The sequence below is a fragment of the Balaenoptera borealis genome (genome assembly GCF_965194805.1).
Source record: "Balaenoptera borealis genome assembly, chromosome: 12".
Lineage (NCBI taxonomy): Eukaryota > Metazoa > Chordata > Mammalia > Artiodactyla > Balaenopteridae > Balaenoptera > Balaenoptera borealis.
Window position 1 is genome coordinate 13,294,741 of NC_138869.1, and position 22,325 is coordinate 13,317,065.

The 22,325-nt window shown below is 38.2% G+C and overlaps 1 protein-coding gene across 22 annotated transcripts in view; it reads right to left on the reverse strand.

The window, feature by feature from the left end:
• The window catches only part of GRM7 (glutamate metabotropic receptor 7), a 1,142,612-nt gene that overhangs the window by 277,313 nt on the left and 842,974 nt on the right, over positions 1–22,325 (reverse strand). For all 22 annotated transcript variants that reach the window (XR_014232667.1, XR_014232668.1, XR_014232669.1 and 19 more), the window contains one exon: positions 3,510–3,710. Coding sequence is in view for 9 of the 22 variants with exons in the window: in XM_082347526.1 (XP_082203652.1) it covers positions 3,510–3,710 (201 nt within the window). In the remaining 13 variants the exon portion in view is untranslated. The remainder of the gene's footprint in view (positions 1–3,509; positions 3,711–22,325) is intronic.

The following is a 22,325-nucleotide window of genomic DNA, read 5'->3' on the forward strand; positions in this document are numbered from 1 at the left end:
TATCTTTTTTTAAAATTAATTAATGTTTTATTGAAGAAGAGTTGATTTACTATTTGTTAGTTTCAGGCATACAGCAAAGTGATTCAGTGAATCACTTTTCAGTATACATATATATATATACACACACACATACACACACACACACACACACGACACTTTTCAGATTCTTTTCCCATGTAGGTTATTACAAAATATTGAGTAAAATTCCCTGTGCTATACAGTAGGTCCTTGTTGTTTACCTATTTTACATATAGTAGTGTGTATATGTTTCTCCCAAATTCCTAATTTATCCCTCTCCACCACCTTTCCCTTTTGATAACTGTAAGTTTGTTTTCGAAGTCTGTAAGTTCTGTTTTGTAAATAAGTTCATATGTATCATTTTTTAAGATTCCATATATAAGATTCCATATCATAATATCATATGATATTTGTCTTTGTCTGGCTCGCTTCACTTAGTATGATAATCTCTAGGTCCATCCATGTTGCTGTAAATGGCATTATTTCATTCTTTTTTATGTATTCCACTGTATACATACATATACCACATCATCATCTTCTTCTTTTTTTTCTTTTGGCTGCACTGCGTGGCATGTGGGATATTAGTTCCTGGACTAGGGATCGAACCCATGCCCTCTGTAGTGGAAGCACGGATTCCTAACCACTGGACTGCCAGGGAATTCCCAACTACATCTTCTTAATTCATTCATCTGTCAATGGACATTTAGGTTGCTTCCATGTCTTGGCTATTGTAAATAGTGCTGCTATGAACACAGAGGTGCATGTATCTTTTTGAATTCTGGTTTTCTCCAGATATACACACAGGAGTGGGATATGGTAGCTCTATTCTTAGTTTTTTAAGGAACCTCCATACTGTTCTCCATAGTGGCTGCGCTAATTTACATTCCTAACAACAGTGTAGGAGGGTTCCCTTTCCTCCACACCCTCTCCAGTATTTATTATTTGTAGACTTTTTGATAACAGCCATTCTGACTGGCGTGAAGTGGTATCTCACTGTACTTTTGATTTGCATTTCTCTAATAATTAGTAGCATGTGATGTTGTTAAGTCTCATTACTGGTGACACCAACCTTGACAACTTGGTTAAGTGCTGTCTTCCAGGTTTCTCCACTTCAAGGCTGCTCTTTTCCCCTTTGTAATTAATGTGTTCTACGATGAAGGACACTTTGAGGCTATGCAAGTATCTTATTTCTCATCCTACTTTTAGCCCAATAATTTTAGCATCCATTGATGATTCTTGCCTGAAACACTTATTACTGAGGTCTTTGCAAAATGGTGAGTTTTGTATTTCCATCTTTGCCTCATTCCATCGTGCTGTCTCTTCTCTTGCGTTTACGTATCCAATTCAATTATTTATTTATTAGTATGGACTCATTGATATTTATTATATTCTATGAGCTTAACCCACTGTTGGCCTAGAATTAGCCAGTGGGATCTTCTTCAAGTTGGTTCCTTTGCCCCTTCGACATGGTCCCATCAGTTTTTGAGCACTTTCTTGCTTTGTGGCACAACATGGTTTCAAATTCATCTTCTAGTTGCCCTGCTCTAGCCCCTGAATTGAGAGTTTCACTAGGGAGCCCTAGTTCTTTTCACTGGAGAATGGTATTTATAAATAACATGTGGGTGCAAGTGCAGTCATTTCTACCAGGATGTCATGGCCCCTAGGCCCTCTCAGTGGAGGTTTGTACGCACACAAACATACCCATATCCATCTCCCTACCTCCCCATCTGCATGTGTATTAAAAGCCATGAGCCCATGCTGGTATCTTCCATTCTAATCCAACACAACAAGTGTTATTTTACCTTTCTCCCATCCTTATTAGTAATTTCTTTCTCTGACTCTCGTTATCCACAATATCTTTTATTAAATCTCTCAGTCCTCTTATGGACATAAATAATCTTCAGAATTGTGGGGAAAAAAACATACTAAGTTCCTAGGGATTGTGAAATATCTGCGTACAGTTATTCATGTCTTCAGTCTTATAGTATATAGTCAAATACTGTCTTCCAAAATTATTTGCACTCTTTATCTTTCTTCCTCACTCCCTTCAGCGTGGTTATGTTACTCATATGTAATTTAGTTAGGTTTATTACTGTATTAAATTTTGTATTACTCCATGCAATGGTTATTTTTTAATTGAGAAATAATTGACATTCAGGATGGTTAATTTTATGTGTCAGCTTGACTAGGGATGCCCTGATAGCTGGCAAAACTTTACTTCTGTGTGTATGAGTATGTTCCTGGAAGAACTGTTGAACTGAACAAAGAATTGTTGAATTGTTGAACTGAATAAAGCAAGTGACCTTCCCCAGTGTGGGCAGATATCATCCAATCCCTAGAAAGCCTGAATAGAACCAAAGGCAGAAGAAGGGAAAATTCACTCTCTCTGCTTGAGTGGAGACACCCATTTTCTCCTGCTCTCAGACACTGGAGCTCCTAGTTCTCTGGCTTTCAGAAACAGATCAAGACTTACACCACCAACTCTCTGATCCCAAGGACTGTACACTTGGACTGAATTACACCACTGCTTCTACGGTTCTCCAGCTTATAGATGGCAGATCATGGGGCATGTCAGTCTCTATAACAGTGTCAGCCAATTCCTAAAATAAATCTCCTGTTATATTTCCCACTCATCTCTACACATTTATTTTAGGTAACCAATTACTTTCTGCCCAAGTTTTATTCTTTGAGAAATAAATATGTAATGTGACATGTGGTTGGTGTGGAAAATTACAACCATTACTTCAATTAACTTGAGTACCTAGAGCAACTGTCCCTTCCTTTTCCTCTTATCCCCTCCCATTCCTGCTTACACTCACCAAGAAAAAACTTGGCAAAAGTCCTTCTATTTTAAGAAAGAGAGGGCAAACCATAACCCACCCCCCCAAATTTATTTATTCATTTGCTCACTCACTACTCATTCATATAATTGATTCAATAATTTGAAATGCTATAATCCACATACTCAAGAGTAAATTGCAATCTGACTACTTAACTTATGAAACACATAATGTCAACACTTAGGATTCCAAAAGAGACTGGAATAGAGACATCTAAATATATTTAATGAACTCAAGCAAAACATATCACTTGACCAAGAAACTGGAATTCTGAAATATCTGTGTGGACATATACCGGATGAGTATGAATACATTGCTGCATTGTCAAAAGACTTGGATATCACCAAGTTCTGTATCACCCAAAGTTACATCATTGGATATTCTGGTTATCTCATTTACCATATGTCAGAATATTAGAATTTCGATGTATACAAGGACATTAACACCATACTGGGCATAATTTGACTTCTCGGATTCAGAAAGTATTGTAACTTGTTATCTTTCAGTGCTTCAATGTTGTCGTTATGAGCAGTTGTCACTTTTATATATAGTATTTTAGACAAACTAGGGTTGTGTGGCATTCTCTAGATGTTCTTTTCTACAACATAAAGGCCCCATGTCAGCCTGAAAAAAGAAAACATGGAGACTCACCATTGAAATTCACATTGCGGATATACTTCAACAACTTCTTGCCCCCAGCTTGCTCCATCTCTGGACAGACGCCCCGGTAGTCAGCACAGAGATCCTTGTTCATGTGATGAAGGGCATGAGCCATTGCGTACACTGCGTCAATCACGAACTGAACTTTACCCTCCTGCTCATAGTTGGAATCTTTTCCAATTCTCTCCTGTCCTGCACATTAAAACAAGAAACACACACAAACATTGGTGTTGAGTAGAATGTCTCAATTTGCATTTACTTTCAACTATGCTTAAAGAAAACAATGCTTTGAGGAGTACAGTCGCGCAAGCCACACATCCATGTTTGGCTACCATGTTCGGTTGCTTTGATAGTTTTTGGTATTTGACTTTGAAGCACATTACACTAACCTTTCTGATATATTAGGTAAATTTCAGAAGCAGCACTTCAAAGGATCACAATAAAAGCCCTTGTAATAAGCCAACACACTATTCAAAACATAGTGGCCCCATAGAACCAAGGGATTGCAGCGATTAGAAGCTGGGCTGCCACGTGCAAATCTTTCAAGCTCACTGAGTCTAGAAAGGTGATAGGCCAAAAGAAAATGATAGAAAACTAATGAAATACCACCCCTGAACTCATTACCTTCTTCTATATACCTGCTCTACTCCCTGGGTTGCCTGTCTCAATTGTGCGTATTACTGGCAGCTCTGATGCTCAGGCTGGAAACCGTGATGTCATTTTTTCATTCTTTCCTGTCTCTTACTCTACCCTCCCACATACATATATCTAATGAATAGCCAAAACCTCACCTGAAACAGTGAACAGTTTTGGCCACACTACCAATGCCCTATTTATGCTTTTCTCATCTCCCATCAGGACACAATGCTAGGTGTCTCTCTTCATCTAGTGATTCCTCCACGTTCACTTTTCCAAACCACAGAGCTAAACACTTCACCCCCGTGCTCAGAATCCTTCAGTGGTTCTCCACTGCCCACAAAATGAAATCCAAACCCTTTCCCCTGACAACACAGGGTGTTCATCATTTTGTTCCTATCTGCCTAACAACAGTAAGAACTGGCAGTGATGAAGTGTCCTCCACTGTCTTGGAGGCCTTATATACATGATTTTTATTTCATCCTCACTTTGTCAGTTAAATATTATTAGTCCTCATTATACAGATGTGAAAGCCGAGCCTTACAGAAATTAAATCACCTTCCGAATGTCATGTACAGGAAGAGCAGATGACAGCTCAGGTTTATCAGAACCCAAAACCAACATTTCTCTCACTTCATGGGCCCTACCTCACCCTTTTTCTAGAATTTAAAACATATATATATTTTGCTCCAGACAAGTATGGCTATTTTTCCCGTAAACATCATCAGATCTAACGTTAATTATCTTTGGTCATGCCTCTTGTTTTGCCAGAAATATCTCTCCTTGCTTTTGCCCATCATAACTTAATTCTGTCCCTGTGGCACAATCCAGTGGTTGCTTACACTTAGCTTCTTGATCAGAATTAAAGATTTTCATAAAACATTTCAAATCTTTATTATAAAATTAATAATATCACTATATTTTAATGCTCTACCAGACTTTCCTTTTCTTTCTTTCTTTTTTTTTTTTTTTGCTTATATCCCCAGCACTGAACACAGCATTTAATATCTGGTAGATTCTAAACAATACTTGCATTAAATTAGGCATTCGTTAAGTACATGGTAATACCAGGAACTCTCTTTAGACCTCGTGTCCCTCTATGACAAATAATTAACCGCAGATTGAATTTCACTTTCGCAGCAATATTTCCCAGATTGTCTTCTATGACACATTTGTGTAGGAAAGAAACAGTAGGGATTCTACAACCCCTGTCCCTTCTCCTGCAAAACAAAGTGTTCCCGACATCCACTGTGTTAAACGTTATTAGGTTTCTTTACTGAGAGACGTTTTCAGAGTATTTAATATAAAGTATAATTTCCAAGAAGGAAGTTCAGAATTTCCCCAAATTAATTGAATTCATATTTTTTCCTTTTCAGAGCACACATTAATATCTCAAATGGCAGACAGTTCTTTGCTTTGTATGTATCTCATTCAACTACCAATCAACCTCGGGCTCACTGCTCTTCATTGGGTCTAGGCCTTTTCAGTGTGTCTGGAGCAGGAACCTTTTTTGAAAAAAGATAAAATCCATCATGAATCCATACTGCTACTATGAATTCAAATTCTGGACTACAGGAGTTTTACTTAACTCGACACTCCTACACCTCTACCTCATTTTTTTTTTTTCATGAGGAAAATCCTGGTTCTTAATGACACCATTATAACTATTTATTTGCTTGATTCCATAATACACAAATAACATTCTTAGAATAAATGTCTAACCAATAGTCTAAAAATGTAGTGTAATGAGCAGCCTTGGCATATATGTGTTTTTCAATTCTTACCGGAATATTTTGGTGGTTTATTCTGAGAAACGGGATTGCTTTGTTCAAGAGTCAATTTGTATGTGTTTTTGCTAAATATTGGCCAATTCCCCTCTAATGGGTTTGTACCATTTTGTCCTCCCACCAGCAAAGAGAGAGAGTGTTCATTTCCCAACAACTCTGACAACCAAGTATGTCCTCAAACTTGGATTTCTGACAATCAGCTAGGTGAGAAATGCTACCACAGTCTATTTTTATTTGATTTTTCTTACTATAGGGGAGGCTGAACATCTTTGCATATAGTTAAAGGCTATTGTATTTCTTTTCTGCGAACTGTTTTTATAAAAATTTGGTCATTTTCTTCTGTACTTTTAAAAGCTTTTTATTAATTAAGCATATTAATTCTTTGAGATTAAGTTGCAAATATTTTTCCTAGTTTGTTATTTTTCTTTTACTCACTTTAGGTATTTTCCAAATAAAATTATATTAGATTAAAAAATGTTTTTCTAAAAAAAATTATCAATTTATTTTCTTCTTATTGCTTCTGGATTTTCAATCATGGTTTGAAAAAATGCTCCCACCCCAGGCTACAGAATATTCCATCTGTGTTTTCTTCTTGTATAATTTCATTTTTTAAACTTAGATATTTCATCCACTTGGAATACATTCTCGTATGCAGTATGAAGAATCAAAATTTTAGCTTTTTCCATATAGCTTCCTAGTTATAGGCCAGTTCATCTTTTCTCACTGATTTGAAGTGCTTCCTTTATTATATATTAAGTTTTCCACGCATAATTAGATCTATTTCTGGATTTTTAAAATTTGTTTCACTGTTTGGTTTGTCTATTCATGGGCCAACAGTACAGCTTCAATTATAAACTCTTTATAACATATTTTAATAACTGGTAGAGTTAGTCCCTCTCTCACCATAATTGTTCTTTCTTTTTCAAATTTTATGTTGATTTTTGTTTACTTACTCAAATGAGCTTTATTAACTACTAATCTATCTTGAGAAAAGAAAAAAAATACTTGATGTTGAGTTTACGCTGTATTTATAAATCAACTTAGCCAGAACAGAAATTTTTACAAAGGTGAGAATTCCCATGTGTGTCTTTTCATTTGCTCAAGGCTACTTTTGTTTCCTTCAATAGTGTTTTAGAATGTTCTGGGCTTCCCTGGTGGCGCAGTGGTTGAGAATCTGCCTGCCAATGCAGGGGACACGGGTTCGAGCCCTGGTCTGGGAAGATCCCACATGCCACGGAGCAACTGGGCCCGTGAGCCACAATTACTGAGCCTGCGTGTCTGGAGCCTGTGCTCCGCAACAAGAGAGCCGCGACAGTGAGAGGCCCGCGCAACGCGATGAAGAGTGGTCCCCGCTTGCCGCAACTAGAGAAAGCCCTCGCACAGAAACGAAGACCCAACACAGCAATCAATCAATCAATCAATAAAAATAAAAAAAAAATAAAAAAAAAAAATGTTCTCACATAGGTTTTGAGTGTTTCGTGGAAAGTTAGTCTTGGTATTTTCCTTAGTTTTGCTATTATAAATATGGTTTTCTCTCCTAAGTATTTCCTCTGGTTTTTGGTTGCATACATAAAAGCTATTCTTTGTTTTGTTGTGGTTGTTTTATTATGTTTCAACTTTCTATCACAAAAATTTTAAATACAGAGGAAGGTTGAAAGAACATTACAGTGACCTCACCAACTAGATTCTTACATTAACATTTTACTATACTTATGTTATAAGGTAATTCATTTTCTAATAATTTTATAACCTGCTACTTTACAAATTTCTCTTATTTTTTAGAGTACTTAAAAAGGCAATCTTGATGGCACTACGACCATTCTAAAATATATACTATGAAACAGGTTCAGACTAGTAATTCAGGAGAGCAGTTTCTAGCCTGCATTCATAAAGACATTCATCTCAGAAAGAATGCCTTGAAAAATAATTGCAGTATTTTAAATAATGAAATATTTCATTATGTTTGAAACATTATAGGTTTTACCCCTCTCTTGAAGAGTCATCAGGTATGTTAGCTTATTAAGGGCTCTGAGAAACACAGGTACATTTGTCTTTGGGGTTACCAGGACTTGAAAAATGTAGCCTTACATCAAGAAAATCAGAACTGGCAAGTTAACAACAACAACAAAAAAGGCTAACTTTATTTCCCCTACTGTGGCAGATGCAACTGCATGCCAAGGTCAGAGTCTCTGGTTGTTCATCTAGCACCCCTCCCCTCCTCCCCTAACTGAAATCTGCTTCTCTTCAGGTACTGGCGGCCACCAAAGGAGTGAGGGGTTCAGGTCCTCTCCTGAGCCTCACTGAGTCTATCCTCATTTGTCTAAGCCAATCCAGTTTCCTCCTTGGCAAGGGAAGATTTAGGAACAGGCATGGGTTACAATTCTAGATAATGAGATGTAAGAAGAGTTTATTGGGTTCCACATATAAAATGATACAAATGAACTTATTTACAAAACAGAAATAGATCCACAGACATAGATAACAAACCTACGGTTTCCAAAGGGGAAAGGTGGGGGAGGGATAAATTAGGAGTTTGGGATTAACAAATACACACTACTGTATATAAAATAGATAAACAACAAGGACCTACTGTATAGCACAGGGAACTACTCTCAGTATCTTGTAATAACCTATAATGGAAAAGAACCTAAAAAAGAATACGTGTGTGTGTGTGTGTGTGTGTGTGTGTGTAACTGAATCACTTTGCTGTACACCTGAAACTAACATAACATTGCAAATCAACTATATTTCAATAAAAATTGTCAGAAAAAGTTTATTGGGGAACTCCTGAGAAAGTTTATTTGGTCTTAAAGAGAGATGAACTCAATTGCATCAAAACAATCACACCCCCCAACACACACACACACACACACACACACACACACACACACACACAAACACACACACTGCATTTACTCTAGTCATTTGGCAGTCCTGAGGCAATTAGCCAGCATACGAATAAGAGCAGAATAAAAATGTGACAAGGATGTGAAAATACAATCAAGCTGTGAGTTAGCCAAGCCTAGAATTACCCTACTCTTTTTTTTTTCCAAGTGACATACTCAATGGCTTATCCATTTAACTACAGCTTGATACTCAATGTTTTCCAGGTTTACTTGAACACTACAGTTCTTATTCATGTACCATTTTACAACATCTCAAGGGACTAGCGTAAGTACACCTTCTTCCCCCCAAAAGTGCAAAAAAAAAAAAGGGTAGTTTTAAGAAATATTTTTAACAATGTAGATTGAAATAGAAAAAAAGAAAGCATTTTCAATCAATTCTCGGTTAACAGCTCATTCTTTCAGGCTTTCTGATGAACTGAGATGTTGTTATATTCTTTTCTTGAATGAAGTTCATCCTTTTCATCACATTTCCCAGGAAAGCGTTTGAGGTTTAGATAAAATAAGGAGAACCCTGAAGCATTAATTATTTTTTATTTCTCCAGCATGCAAAGAAGCTTTCCTTTTAAAGTCTCCCGATTTTCTGATGTAATGTTATTTTTACCCAAATAGTTCAGTATTTATCTTCAAAATGCACACTCCTTTAAGCTTATGTTGAATAAATTTTCAGCTGCACTACACAAGAATAATCTACAAACCCTCTCACGACCAGAATTTCTAGTGTTCATTCTGCTGGTGAAGTCTTCTCTCTTTGAAAGATCTGCTTATTTTGCCCATTTTAACATACTGCTTTCTCAGAATATATGCCTTAGTTAATATGCATGAGCAAACTATTAGGGAGAAAAACAAGGCACAGAAAATGTAAGAAATTATGGATCTGAAATTATTAATATAAACAATCCCACTGCAATACGAAAACCAAAAGGAAGAGGAGGTTGGGCATAGGCAGGAAACAAACCAAAGATATTTGCTAGTGCGAACTGAAAAACCTACCAAAACAGTCCTGTCGATTTGAACAACTGACCCAATGTTTACCATATGTTTCTATGGGAGTGATAAATTATAATTTGTATTTTGATTTCACATATTAATTGCAGTTATTTGCATCGGGAAGACCTCTTGGAAGTTATATATGCTTGTGCTGACTGTGCTTTTAAATGCTGCATTACACAAATATATTTTATTGAATGTAAAGCCACAGACTTAAAAATTTCTTGAGGCTAAAGTCCTGAGTAGTACTGTATATAATTAACTAAAATACTAATGCTTGGGTATACTGCAAATGATAAACACACTAATAAACACAGGAAAAGAATATGTCACAGGAGCTCTGAAAATGGAGTCAGGGCATATACAGGTGGTGACAGAACTGCTAGATTCTGGGTAAAAAGGATGCAAGGAAAGCAGGGTGGATATCCTGGAGCACTAGAAAATGTTGCAGGGTTCTAAAAACGCTACAGTTACCAGGCAAGCCTTATTAAAATACTACTGCAGTCCCTCCCATACTTTATTTAAAAAAAAAAAAAAAAAAAAGGTCATGAAGAACCTAGTGGCAAGACAGGAATAAAGACACAGACCTACTAGAGAATGGACTTGAGGATATGGGGAGGGGGAAGGGTAAGCTGGGACAAAGTGAGAGAGTGGCATGGACATATATACACTACCAAACATAAAATAGATAGCTAGTGGGAAGCAACTGCATAGCACAGGGGGATCAGCTCAGTGCTTTGTGACCACCCAGAGGGGTGGGATAGGGAGGGTGGGAGGGAGGGAGATGCAAGAGAGAAGAGATATGGGAACATATGTATATGTATAACTGATTCACTTTGTTATAAAGCAGAAACTAACACACCACTGTAAAGTAATTATACTCCAATAAAGATGTTAAAAAAAAATAATAATAATAATAAATAAACAAATAACTTAGTTTACTGGATAACTTTTTTTCCTCTCATGGGTATACCTTTCTCTTTTAAGATGAATGTCAATGGTAAAATAAGATTCTGTTTTATGCAAATTTGTTTTTTTTTTTTATAACAGTGACCCCATTCATAGAATCTGGGGGTAACAACCCATAGCAAGAAATACCAATTGAAGGAAAGTCAGAAGTTCTGGATTGAGACAAACAGCCTTCACTGCTGCTGTGCCTCTATTTGGAGGTGAGGCTGAATGAGCCTAGCAGCTCGTGAAGAGAACGATGCGCGTCCCTGTCACAGTACCACAGGCAGCCTGCGCTTATTGTGTTCTTCCTGGGCACCAGGCTCTGCGCTAAGCACTTTCCATGGTTTCATGTTAAACCCTCACAACGCTTTCTTGGGTACCATTCCCCATCCCTGTTACTTCACTATACCTTATAGACCATCCGCTAAATGGTTCCGTCCACATCTCCACATGGAAAAGCGATGAACCTGGACTTTTCCCCTTTGTTTCTTTCCATTTTCAGCTTTAGTTTAGAGCCACAAATAATCTCAAAGTTCATGCTAGCCATGATTTTTACATCCTCTTACCCCCACTGAAGGTTTCGCTTGCGTTTCCTGCAAGGAGGAAATGGATGGTTTTGACAACCACCATCATGGTCTTCCCTGATCTCTCCTTGGGTGGAAAAGTTAATGCCCAGAGAAACTGCCAAAGGGATGGCAGAGGAACAACAACAACAGCAGCAAAACAACTGACCCTCCACCTTCGATGACAAAAATGTGACTGTAATTGAATCACTAACATCCTCATGTTCTGCAGTGAACACAGTGAGTACTATGTTAACAGACTCAAAAACAACTCTAGCAAAGGTATTAAAGCCACAGACCCTCGTTTCTAACCGTCTTCCATGCAGGATGCTTCCCAGAAGACTATTTAATCATCACAGCTGAGTTTTCTTCTACTCTTCCATTTTCGATTTCCAGATAGGTGCAGGTAAAGATATATGCAGTGAGTCAAGGTGCGTGGGACAGGAGTAGGCTTTGCACAATGCACACAGGGCACCACACTGGAAGCAAGGAATGTTTTAGCCCCAAGTTTCACACCTCCCCCAATGTGTGGAAGGTGTTCTGAGAGACTGAGCCAAGGGCTTTCTTTATTTCCAAGAGCAGTCTGCTGTAGGTAACGCCAGCCCATTGAGCAAAGGTAAGAACAGGGCTTCTGAAACTCACACAAGAAACCTTGCTGTACCAAACAAGAACAAGACGGAGTTTCTTAAAGAAGTGCATAGATACAGTTTCCATTTCTCACCTAGATTTCTCCTCTTCTGATTTCTTAAGCTAAATTTCTGTTTATATAGTTTTGGTTGCTTCTTCAATGCAAACGGTAAAATCACTCGTGAAGCAATCTCTCCAGACATGACTTCAAGATTAAGAAAAAACATACTGCTATAGATGCCTGGTCTCGTAACCCATCCCTCAGCAGGAGCCCCTTCATTAATGAGGTTCTGCCCCTCTGAAATTCTGTTTATGGCATTCCAGGAATTGTACTTAGGTTGAACTTTCAGGATAGGGGGGTGGAAAGAGGGAGGGGGAGAGAGGGAGGGGAAGAAAGAAAAGAAAAGAAGGAAGGAAGGGAGGGAGGGAGGAAGGAAGGAAGCAAGAAAGGGAGGTAGGGAGGAAGGAGAAAAGAACAGAAAGAAAGGAGAAAAGAAAAGAGAAAGAAAAATCAACCTGAACCTGACCAAGCTTTTGGATATATTAACTAATTTACATATAGCTGATTCATTTTGCTGTACTATAGAAACTAACACAACATTGTAAAGCAACTACAATAAAAATTAATTAAAAAACCTAATTTATAGGAAGTAGAGAAAATAAAGAAACATGTAAATCAACATTGCAGAGATGCAGAAAACAAAATCCAAATGTAAAAAATTCTACAGAAATAGTAATGAACTATTTTCTTCAACACATAAATAGCAAAAGTTAAAAAAAAGTGGAGAGAAACATTTTAAAATTTTTAAAAAGACTTAAGAGGTATATCAAACAGATGTGGTATATGGACTTGGTTTAGATCCACCTGTAAACAAATCAATGGTATAAAGACATTTATGACAGAAGGGAGAGACTACGGGATGACCATGGGGAACTACTGCTTTGCTGGTTTGTGTGTGTGTGTGTTTCTTATATATTTTTAAGAGTATTTATTTCTTAGAGAACATACTTAAGTATTAAAAAAAAATAAATGTCTGGGTTTACTTTGAAACAGCCAGTGGTGAGAGAGAAACATTCAGGGTACATGTGAACATAAATTGGCTATATATTGACTATTGCTGAGGTTGTGTGATGGATACGTGGCGATTTATTCCACTATTCTCTCTGCTTTTTGTGTTTGAAAGATCACATGATGTCTGTAAAAATACAAAGAAGAGAAGGAGGAGGAAGGGGGGTGGAGGGTAAGGAAGAGAACGAGGAGAAATAAGAAGGGGATGGATAAGGAGATGGGAAGAGGAGAAGGAGGGAGAAAAAGAGGAAAAAGAACAAAAAGAAGAGTATTGGGTTGAAGAATAGGGGAAACAGGCAGGGAGGAAACAGAGGAGATGAAGTCAGCTGCCTGTAAGGGACACTGAGTACGTGCCAGACACCCAACTAGAACCAAGGGACACAGATATGAACAGAAAACCCTCTCATGCATGCTCTCACTGTTCACAGCTCCACTCAGATGCTTCTGCTTAAATGCAGTTCCCACCTCTCATCTCAGGGCTGAGAGTATGACTCTGCTCCTCAGGTATTTAGGAAGGGGCACACGTAGTACAGATGCAATGGCATATGGGCGGGGTCATCTGACTCCCGGTGTCCAAAGTCACTTCCTGGAAGCAAAGTAAGCATGTTGTGGGGATGGAATGATTTCATCTCACTGCCATGATGCCCCTTTGCCTTGTGAGATGCAGAGAAAAGGCATAAGGAAATTGATCCCACTACAGGGTTTGAAAGGACTTAGCAGAATCATCAGTCCAATGACAGTATAAATAAAAAGAAAAAGCCATGGTTTAACTCCATTTGAGTTCTGTATCCAGGGCTGGTGACTATAAATAAAAAAGGAAAACTACGCATATATGTATGTTGAACTCCCTAGAGGCAATTCTGGGTCCTAAACACTGCTATAGACCCAGAACCCAAGAATGAGTGAATATCCTGGAAAGAAAAGTGAAATAATGAGCAAGTAGCTTTTGTAAAAAGGTAGAAAAGAAAGATTCTAATCCTTCACCCGGGAGAGCTGACGGCTGAGATGCAGCATTTAATTCTGGTGGCCAAATGACCCCAGACAAACATGGAGAGAAAACAGTAGCACCCCGAATGCTGACATTTGGGATTCTTTTTCTTAAACAGGGTTCTTAGGTGCCTAAAGACTCTACTCATCACTGTTTTCACTGGTTTCAGTTAAGTTATTCAAGTGACGATGATAAAAATATTCTGTTAGCTCTTTTTTCAAGGCAAGATTCATTTTACACTAAATTTTATACATGTGTACACATATCTTACAACATATACTTTTGACCATTTAGTCACGATCATCAGAAGTGAAATAGTTTTCTTCCTACTGAACCCTAACAATATTCATAACAGAAATAAAGTCGATACAATCCTCATCTCAGAGGTTCTCAAGGCTCTGAGCTTCTTAGGAATGTCACATTCCACCCGTATTTAAAAAAAAATAGAACAGCTAACCCGACAAGGAAAAAATCTTAACCAGGTGCTAACGAGAAACCTAACACTGACAATTCAACAGTTAGAACACACTGGGTGATTTGGCTGAGGAGCTACTAGCCACATCCATGCTACCCGTGGAAGGAAATTAATTAAGTAGTATTGGATGAAACCCTTTTGTAGACCGGTAAACAGGAGGTTCTTGATACAAAGTCTAGAAATCCAGACTTAGTTTAAAACACATGTAAGCCAGTACGATTTAATGGGAGAAAGCCCTTCAAAAATCTCAGTATTTTGAAACCAGTGTGATGGTACTTCCATCTCTCCTATAATCAGGCCAACCATTTCAAGAGCTACGAGCATGGAGACTCATATCAGACAAACCTGGGTTGAAATTTTGCCTCTGCATTCATTGTATCTGTGACTAAATGGGAGTTATATAACTCTTTACCAAACCACTTGAACACGTTCAAGTTGCCTGGTATTCATAGAGTGCTGTAATGAAAACAGCAACAATAGCTAACAATCATTCAGTATTTTCTATTCTCCAAAAACTATTCTAAGCACTCTACATACATCATCTCATTTATTTCTCATAATCACTCTACGATGAAGATATGGTTATTGTTATTGCCATTTACCGGTAAGGAAACTGAAAGTTATTTAAATAAATTTACCCCCAAAGTTACACAGATAGCAAGTGGCTAGTCAAGAGTTGAATCCAGTTCTCTGACTCTCAATTCAAAGTGTGAATATTTTTTATGGTGATATATTCTGCATTTAGTAAAATGCTGCATCATAAATGAACTGTTCAATCAGTATTGACAAACACAAAGCAATACATAGAACGTTTTTATCACTCTGGAAAGTTATCTTGTGCCCCTTCACAATTAACCCTTCTCCCTCCACTATAAAGCAACCATTGATCTGTAATCTAACGTAAGTTAATTTTGCCTATTCTAGAAATTCATATAAATAGGACCATACAATATGTACTTTTCTCTGTCTGTTTTCTCTCACTCAGAAAAATATTTTTGAGATTTATTCAGTTTGTGGCATGTATCAAAATCTCATTCTTTTTTATTTCTAAGTATCATTCCACTGAATGGATATATTAGAGTTTAATTATCCATTTTCCTTTTGATGGACATCTGGGCTATGTCTAGTTTGGGGCTTCTCAAGACCTATGGAGGGTCTGTGATTTTACCCGATGCGTAAGAGTTTAGCCTGTCATGGTTCTGTGGACACTGGCTGAAGACGTGAGATCCCTGGTTCAGAGCCAGGTACAGCAGGCAGCACAAACATAATGTTTTCTCAGAGTCCCCTCCTTACCACACCCCTTCCTCAAGTCCAAGGTGGTGACAGAGAGCAGCCCAGGTAGATGGTGCACACACAAGTTCTAAGTACATTAGAACTTTCAAACTCTGAACTTAGGGAGACTGAATCTTTTATAAAGGACTTCAAGCAAAGCTACCTGACCTTGGTTCCAGAGGGAGATATTACCTTTATTATGCTGGCTAGTAAACAAACCATCCCTATGCTTCTTGACGATATGCTATCTGTATCTTCCAAGGCCATTTACTATATAATAATACCTTGAAAAGCTAATCAGTGCACCTGCTCTCAATATAGCAAAGGACACCAATAGAGGACTGTCCCCCAATAGGGCAATTATGAATAAAGCTGCTGTGAACACTTCTTCACAAGGCTTTTATGGATATGTGTTTTTATTTCGCCTGAGTAAATACTTAGGAATAAGAGTTGCTATATTATAGGCTCATGCATGTTTAACTTTTAAAGAAGTTGCCATGTTCCAAAGCAGTTGCACCATTTTATTCTAATATCAATGTATAAAAATGCAGGTTTCTCCATATATTCTCCGATATCTGATGTTATCAATCTTTTCCATTTTATCCATGTGTATTAGAACCTCACTGTGGTTTAATTTGCATTTCTCTGATGAATAATGATGATTTTCATTTTTTTCATGTGCCTATTGACGGTTTGTATTAGACCTAGTAGTTTCCCTTTGCAAGCATCTTAGAAGTTCAGCATCCCAGGCTATGCAAATTCTCTACCAGAGTAGTACAAAAGTCCACGAGGCCACAGGGTTAATGCCTGAATGATGGTCAAATTATATTATTTATTTTAAGAAGGGGGTGTAGTCAAGATGGTGAAGTAGGAAGACCCTGAGCTCACTTCCTCCCATTAGCACATTAAAATTATAACTATTTACAGAGCAACTATCAATAAGAACAATCTGAGGGCTACAAGAAAAGATTTTCCACAACTAAAGATATAAAGAAGGAATCAAGGGACTCCCCTGGTGGCGCAGTGGTTAAGAATCCACCTGCCAATGCAGGGGACACAGGTTCGAGCCCTGGTCCGGGAAGATCCCACATGCCGCGGAGCAACTAAGCCCATGCGCCACAACTACTGAGCCTGCGCTCTAGAGCCTGCAAGCCAAAACTACTGAGCTTGCGCACCACAACTACTGAAGCCCGCGTGCCTAGAGCCCGTGCTCCACAGCAAGAGAAGCCACCGCAATGAGAAGCTCGCACACCTCAACGAAGAGTAGCCCCTGCTCGCCGCAGCTAGAGAAAGCCTGCGTGCAGCAATGAAGACCCAACACAGACAAAAAAATTAATTAATTAATTAAATTTAAAAAAAAAGAAGGAATCACAATGAGACAGGTAATAGGGGTGGAGACATGGTATAGTCAACACCCACACCCATTGGTAGGTGGCCAACGAATGGGAGGACAACCATAATTGCAGAAATTTTCCACAAGAAGTAATGGGTCTGAGACCCACATTGAGCTCCCCAGCCCAGGGGTCCTGCACCAGGAGGACAAGCCCCCAGAACATATGGCTTTGAAGGCCAATGGGGCTTGTGTATGGGAGAGCCAGAGGACTGTAGGAAACAGAGACTCTGCTCTTAAGGGGTGTGCACAAAATCTCACACACTCCAGGACTTGGCACAGAGGCAGTCATCTGAAGGAAGCCTGGGTCAGAACCACTTACTAATTCTGGAGAGCCTCCTGGAGAGGCAGAAGGTAAACTGGACTCCCACAGGGAAAGAGATGCTAGCAGGAGCCATTTTGGGGAGATCATTCTCCCATGAGGACACTGATGCTGCAAGTGCCATTTTTGGAATCCTACCATCTAGGCTATTCGTGCTGGAGGCTTACCTGCCCACCCGCTGGTAGGTACCAGTCCCAGGATTCACCAAGCCAAGCAGCCAGCAGTGTGGGGACTTGGCCCCACCAACCAGTGGGCCAACACCAGTCCCAGGAGCCTGGACCTCACTGCTAGCCACCCTGGGACCCAGGCTACCAATGGCCTGCACCAGCCCTGGGACTCCCCAGGCCACAGAGTCACTTGCACTGGGATGCAGTCTCATCCACCAGCAGGTCAGCAGCCTCCACACGAAGCAGTTCCTGGCAGCCAACCAGGTCAGGGCCAGCCCTGCCTACCAGCATGCCAATGGTAGTCAGCCCTGACACAACAAAAGGGCCCACCTAGCCTACATGGGGGGCACCCCTAGAGCTCTGGTGACTATAGGGGAATGTGCTACTGGGCCCCATAGAACGTCTCCTACATGAGGCAACCTAGCCTTACACCTAAAGGATATAGAAAAAACAACAAACAAAACCTAAAGTTAGTAGAAGGAAAGAAATAATAAAGGCTAGAGCAGAAAGAAAGGGAATACATATTTTAAAAACCAATGAGACTAAGAGCTGGATTTTTTAAAAGATCAAATTGATAAACCTTTGACCATACTCATTAGGAAAAAGAGAAGCAGGGTCCAAATAAATAAAATCAGAAACGAAAGAGAAGTTAAAACTGACACCACAGAAATACAAAGATCATAAGCAATTGCTAAGAACAATTATATGCCAATAAAAGCAACAACCTAGAAGAAACGGATAAATTCCTAGAAATATACAATCTCCCATGGCTGAATCAGGAAGAAATAGAAAACATGAAGAGACCAATTACCAGTAATGAAAATGAATCAATAATTTTTAAAAAACCTCCCAAAAAACAAAAGTCCAGGTTTGGACTTCACAGTTGAGTTCTACCAAACATTTAAAGAAGATTTAACATCTAATCTTCTCAAACTTTTCCAAAACATTGAAGAAGAAGAAATGCTTCTGAACTCATTCTATGAGGCAAGTATCACCCTGATACCAAAACCAGACAAAGACATCACACAGAAAAGAGAAATTTACAGGCCAATATCACTGATGAACAGAGATGCAAAACTCCTTAACAAAATGTTGGCAAACCAAATTCAACAGTGCAGTACAAGGATCATACACCATGTGCAAGTGGGATTTATCCCAGTGATGCACAAATGGTTCAATATCCACAGGTCAATCAATGTCATACACCACATTAAGAAATTGAAGAATAAAAATCATCTGATCATCTCAATAGATGCGGAAAAAGCTTTTGACAAAATTCATCATCTATTTATGATAAAAAATTTTTCAACAAAGTGGGTATAGAGGGAACATACCTCAACATAATAAAGGCCATTTATGATAAACCCACAGCTAACATCATGCTCAATGGTGAAAAGCTGAAAGCATTTCCTATAAGATCAGCAAAAAGACAAGGATGCTCACTCTCACCTCTTTTGTTAACACAGAATTAGAAATCCTAGGCACAGCAATCAGATTAAAAATAATAATAGGGCTTCCCTGGTGGCGCAGTGGTTAAGAGTCTGCCTGCCAATGCAGGGGACACGGGTTCGAGCCCTGGTCTGGGAAGATCCCACATGTTGCGGAGCGACTAAGCCCTTGAGCCACAACCACTGAGCCTGCGTGTCTGGAGCCTGTGCTCCGCAACAAGAGAGGCCGCGACAGCGAGAGGCCCGCGCACCGCGATGAAGAGTGGCCCCTGCTCGCCGCAACTAGAGAAAGCCCTCGCACAGAAACGAAGACCCAACACAGCCAAAAATAAATAAATAAATAAATAAAAATAAATAAATAAATTTAAAATAATAATAGTAATAATAATAGAAAGAAGTAAACGGAATTCAAATAAGTAAAACTGTCACACTTTGCAGATGACATGATACATAGAAAATCCTAAAGATGCCACCAAAAACTATTAGAACTAATTAATAAATTCAGTAAAATTGCAGGATACAAAATTAGTATAAAGAAATGTGTTATGCTTCTATACACTAACAATGAGCTATGACAAAGAAAAATTCAGAAAACAATCCCATTTACAATTGCATCAAATAGAATAAAACACCTAGGAATAAATCTAACCAGGGAGGCAAATGACCTGTACTAGGAAATCTATGACATTGATGAAAGAAATTGAAGATGACACAAACAAATGGAAAGATATACCATGCTAATGGAATGGAAAAATTAATATTGTGAAAGTGATCATACTATCCAAGGTAATCTACATAATCAGTGCAATTTCCATCAAAATGGCAATAGCATTTTTCATAGAACCAGAAGAAATAATTCTAAAATTTGTATCAAAACACAAAAGACCCCAAATAGCCAAAGCTATCTTGAAAAAGAGAAACACAGCTGGAGGTATCATACGCTTTGATTTCAAACTATACTGCAAAGCTACAGTAATTAAAACAGTATGGTACTGGCACAAAAACATACACATAGATCAATGGAACCAAAGAGAGAGCCCACAAGTAAACCCATGCTTATATAGGCAATTAATCTACAACAAAGAAGGCAAGAATATACAATGCAAGAAAAATAAACTTCTCTATAAATGATGTTGAGAAAACTGGACAGCTACATGCAAAAGAATGAAACTGGACTACTCTCTTACACCACATACAAAACTAAACTCAAAATAGGTTAAACTCTTGAATGTAAGATCTGAAACCAGAAAACTCATAGAATAAAACGTTGGCAATATGCTAACTCTTCCACATTGGTTTTAGCAACGTTTTTTGGATATACCTCTTCAGGCAAATGAAACAAAAACAAAAATAAAGAAATGAGGTTACATCAAACTCTAAACCTGTTTTGCACAGTGAAGGAAACTATTTTAAAAAAAGGCCGTCTACTGAATGGAAGAAGATATTTGCAAATAATATATCTGATAAGGGGTTAATATTCAAAATAAAGAACTCATACAACTCAACATCAAAAACAGACAAACAAACAACCTGATTAAAAAATGGGCAGAGGAACTGAATAGACATTTTTCCATAAAGACATACAGATGGCCAACAGACTCATGAAAAGATGCTCAACCTCACTAATCATAAGAGAAATGCAAATCACAAGCACAATGAGATATCACCTTACACCTATCAGAATGGTTATCAAAAGACAACAAATGATAAGTATTGACAAGGATGTACAGAAAAGGGAATCCTAGTATAGGATTGTTGGTGGGAATGTAAATTGGCACAGCTACACTGCAGTCTTTTTTTTTTTTTTTTTTTTTTTTACAATAGACAAGATACGGAAGCAACCTAAGTGTCCATCAACAGATAAATGAATAAAGAAATGTGATATATACACATACACACACAAAGACAATACACTCAATGGAATATTACTTATATAGCCGTAAACATGAGCGAAATCTTGTAGATGGACCTACAAGGAATTATACTAAGTGAAGTAAATCAGATAGAGCAAGATGAATACCATATGATATCACTTATATGTGGAATCTAAAAAACAACTGAACAAACAACTAAACAGAAACAGACTCAGATACAGATCCCAAATGCGTGGTTGCCAGAGGTGAGAGGGCTGGGGGGACGGCTGAGATAGGTGAGGGAGGTTAAGAGGTACAAACTTCCAATTACAAATTAATGGGCATTAGGGGTGAAATCTACAACCTGAGGAATATAGTCAAGAACACCGCAACAACTTTATATGGTGACAGATAGTAACTAGACTTCTCATGGTGATCATTTTGCAACGTACACAAATATCAACTCATTATGCACCTGGAACTAACGTAGTGCTGTAGGTCAACTATAATTCAATTTCTACATATATGTATGTGATTTATTTTTGAATTATCATATAAACTGCAGCCATTAAATGATACTTTGCAAGACCACAGCAACCCAAGTTCTAAATGTAGTTGACTCTTTGCCACTTCATACATCTTGTAAGGAGTCACTTAGAACATAAGGTCTCTTTGGTGGTTTCTAAATGAGCTAAAGGAAGCAGCTTATAAGTTCTTTAAATCGTATTCTCCTAAGGTCATAAACTTTTTATAGGAAAAAGTTATGCATAGCTTTTTTGTTTTTGTTTTTGTTTTTGTTTTCAATGTGATGTTAATCCTTTCATGCCAGGAGGGGCCACTTCCATGAGTCACTGCTTTCAAGAGTAAAGCAAAATGCTTTGGTTCGACACCAGACCTCTATGAACTTTGCTTTTATCTTTCCATTCAGGCGACTACAAATATTATCAGCTCTGCCAACTCTGCTGAGTTGTAGGGATGATCAAATGACACAGGGGACATTAAACAATTCAAAGACTCTAAAGTGCATCTCATAAAAAAGATAAATCAGTACCCAAACATGTGGAAAAAATATTTCACCTTGCAAGTTTTCTAAGAAGTGCAAATCAAAAGACAGGTAACATTTTAGTAGTTTTGCCAGTGGCTGAATAAACTAGTGCAGTCCTTTCAGAAAATAGTTTGACAATACATTTCAATTCTCCAGAAAAAAAATTTCTACTCTGAATCTGTAATGATAAAAATAGGTAATGTGTATTTTACTATTGCTTGTCTAATGCTCCCTATATGTCAGGCTTTGTACTAAGCACTTTACTTGGACAGGTGGCCTTGAGCAATGTGGGGACTAGGGATGCCAACCCTTCACACAGTT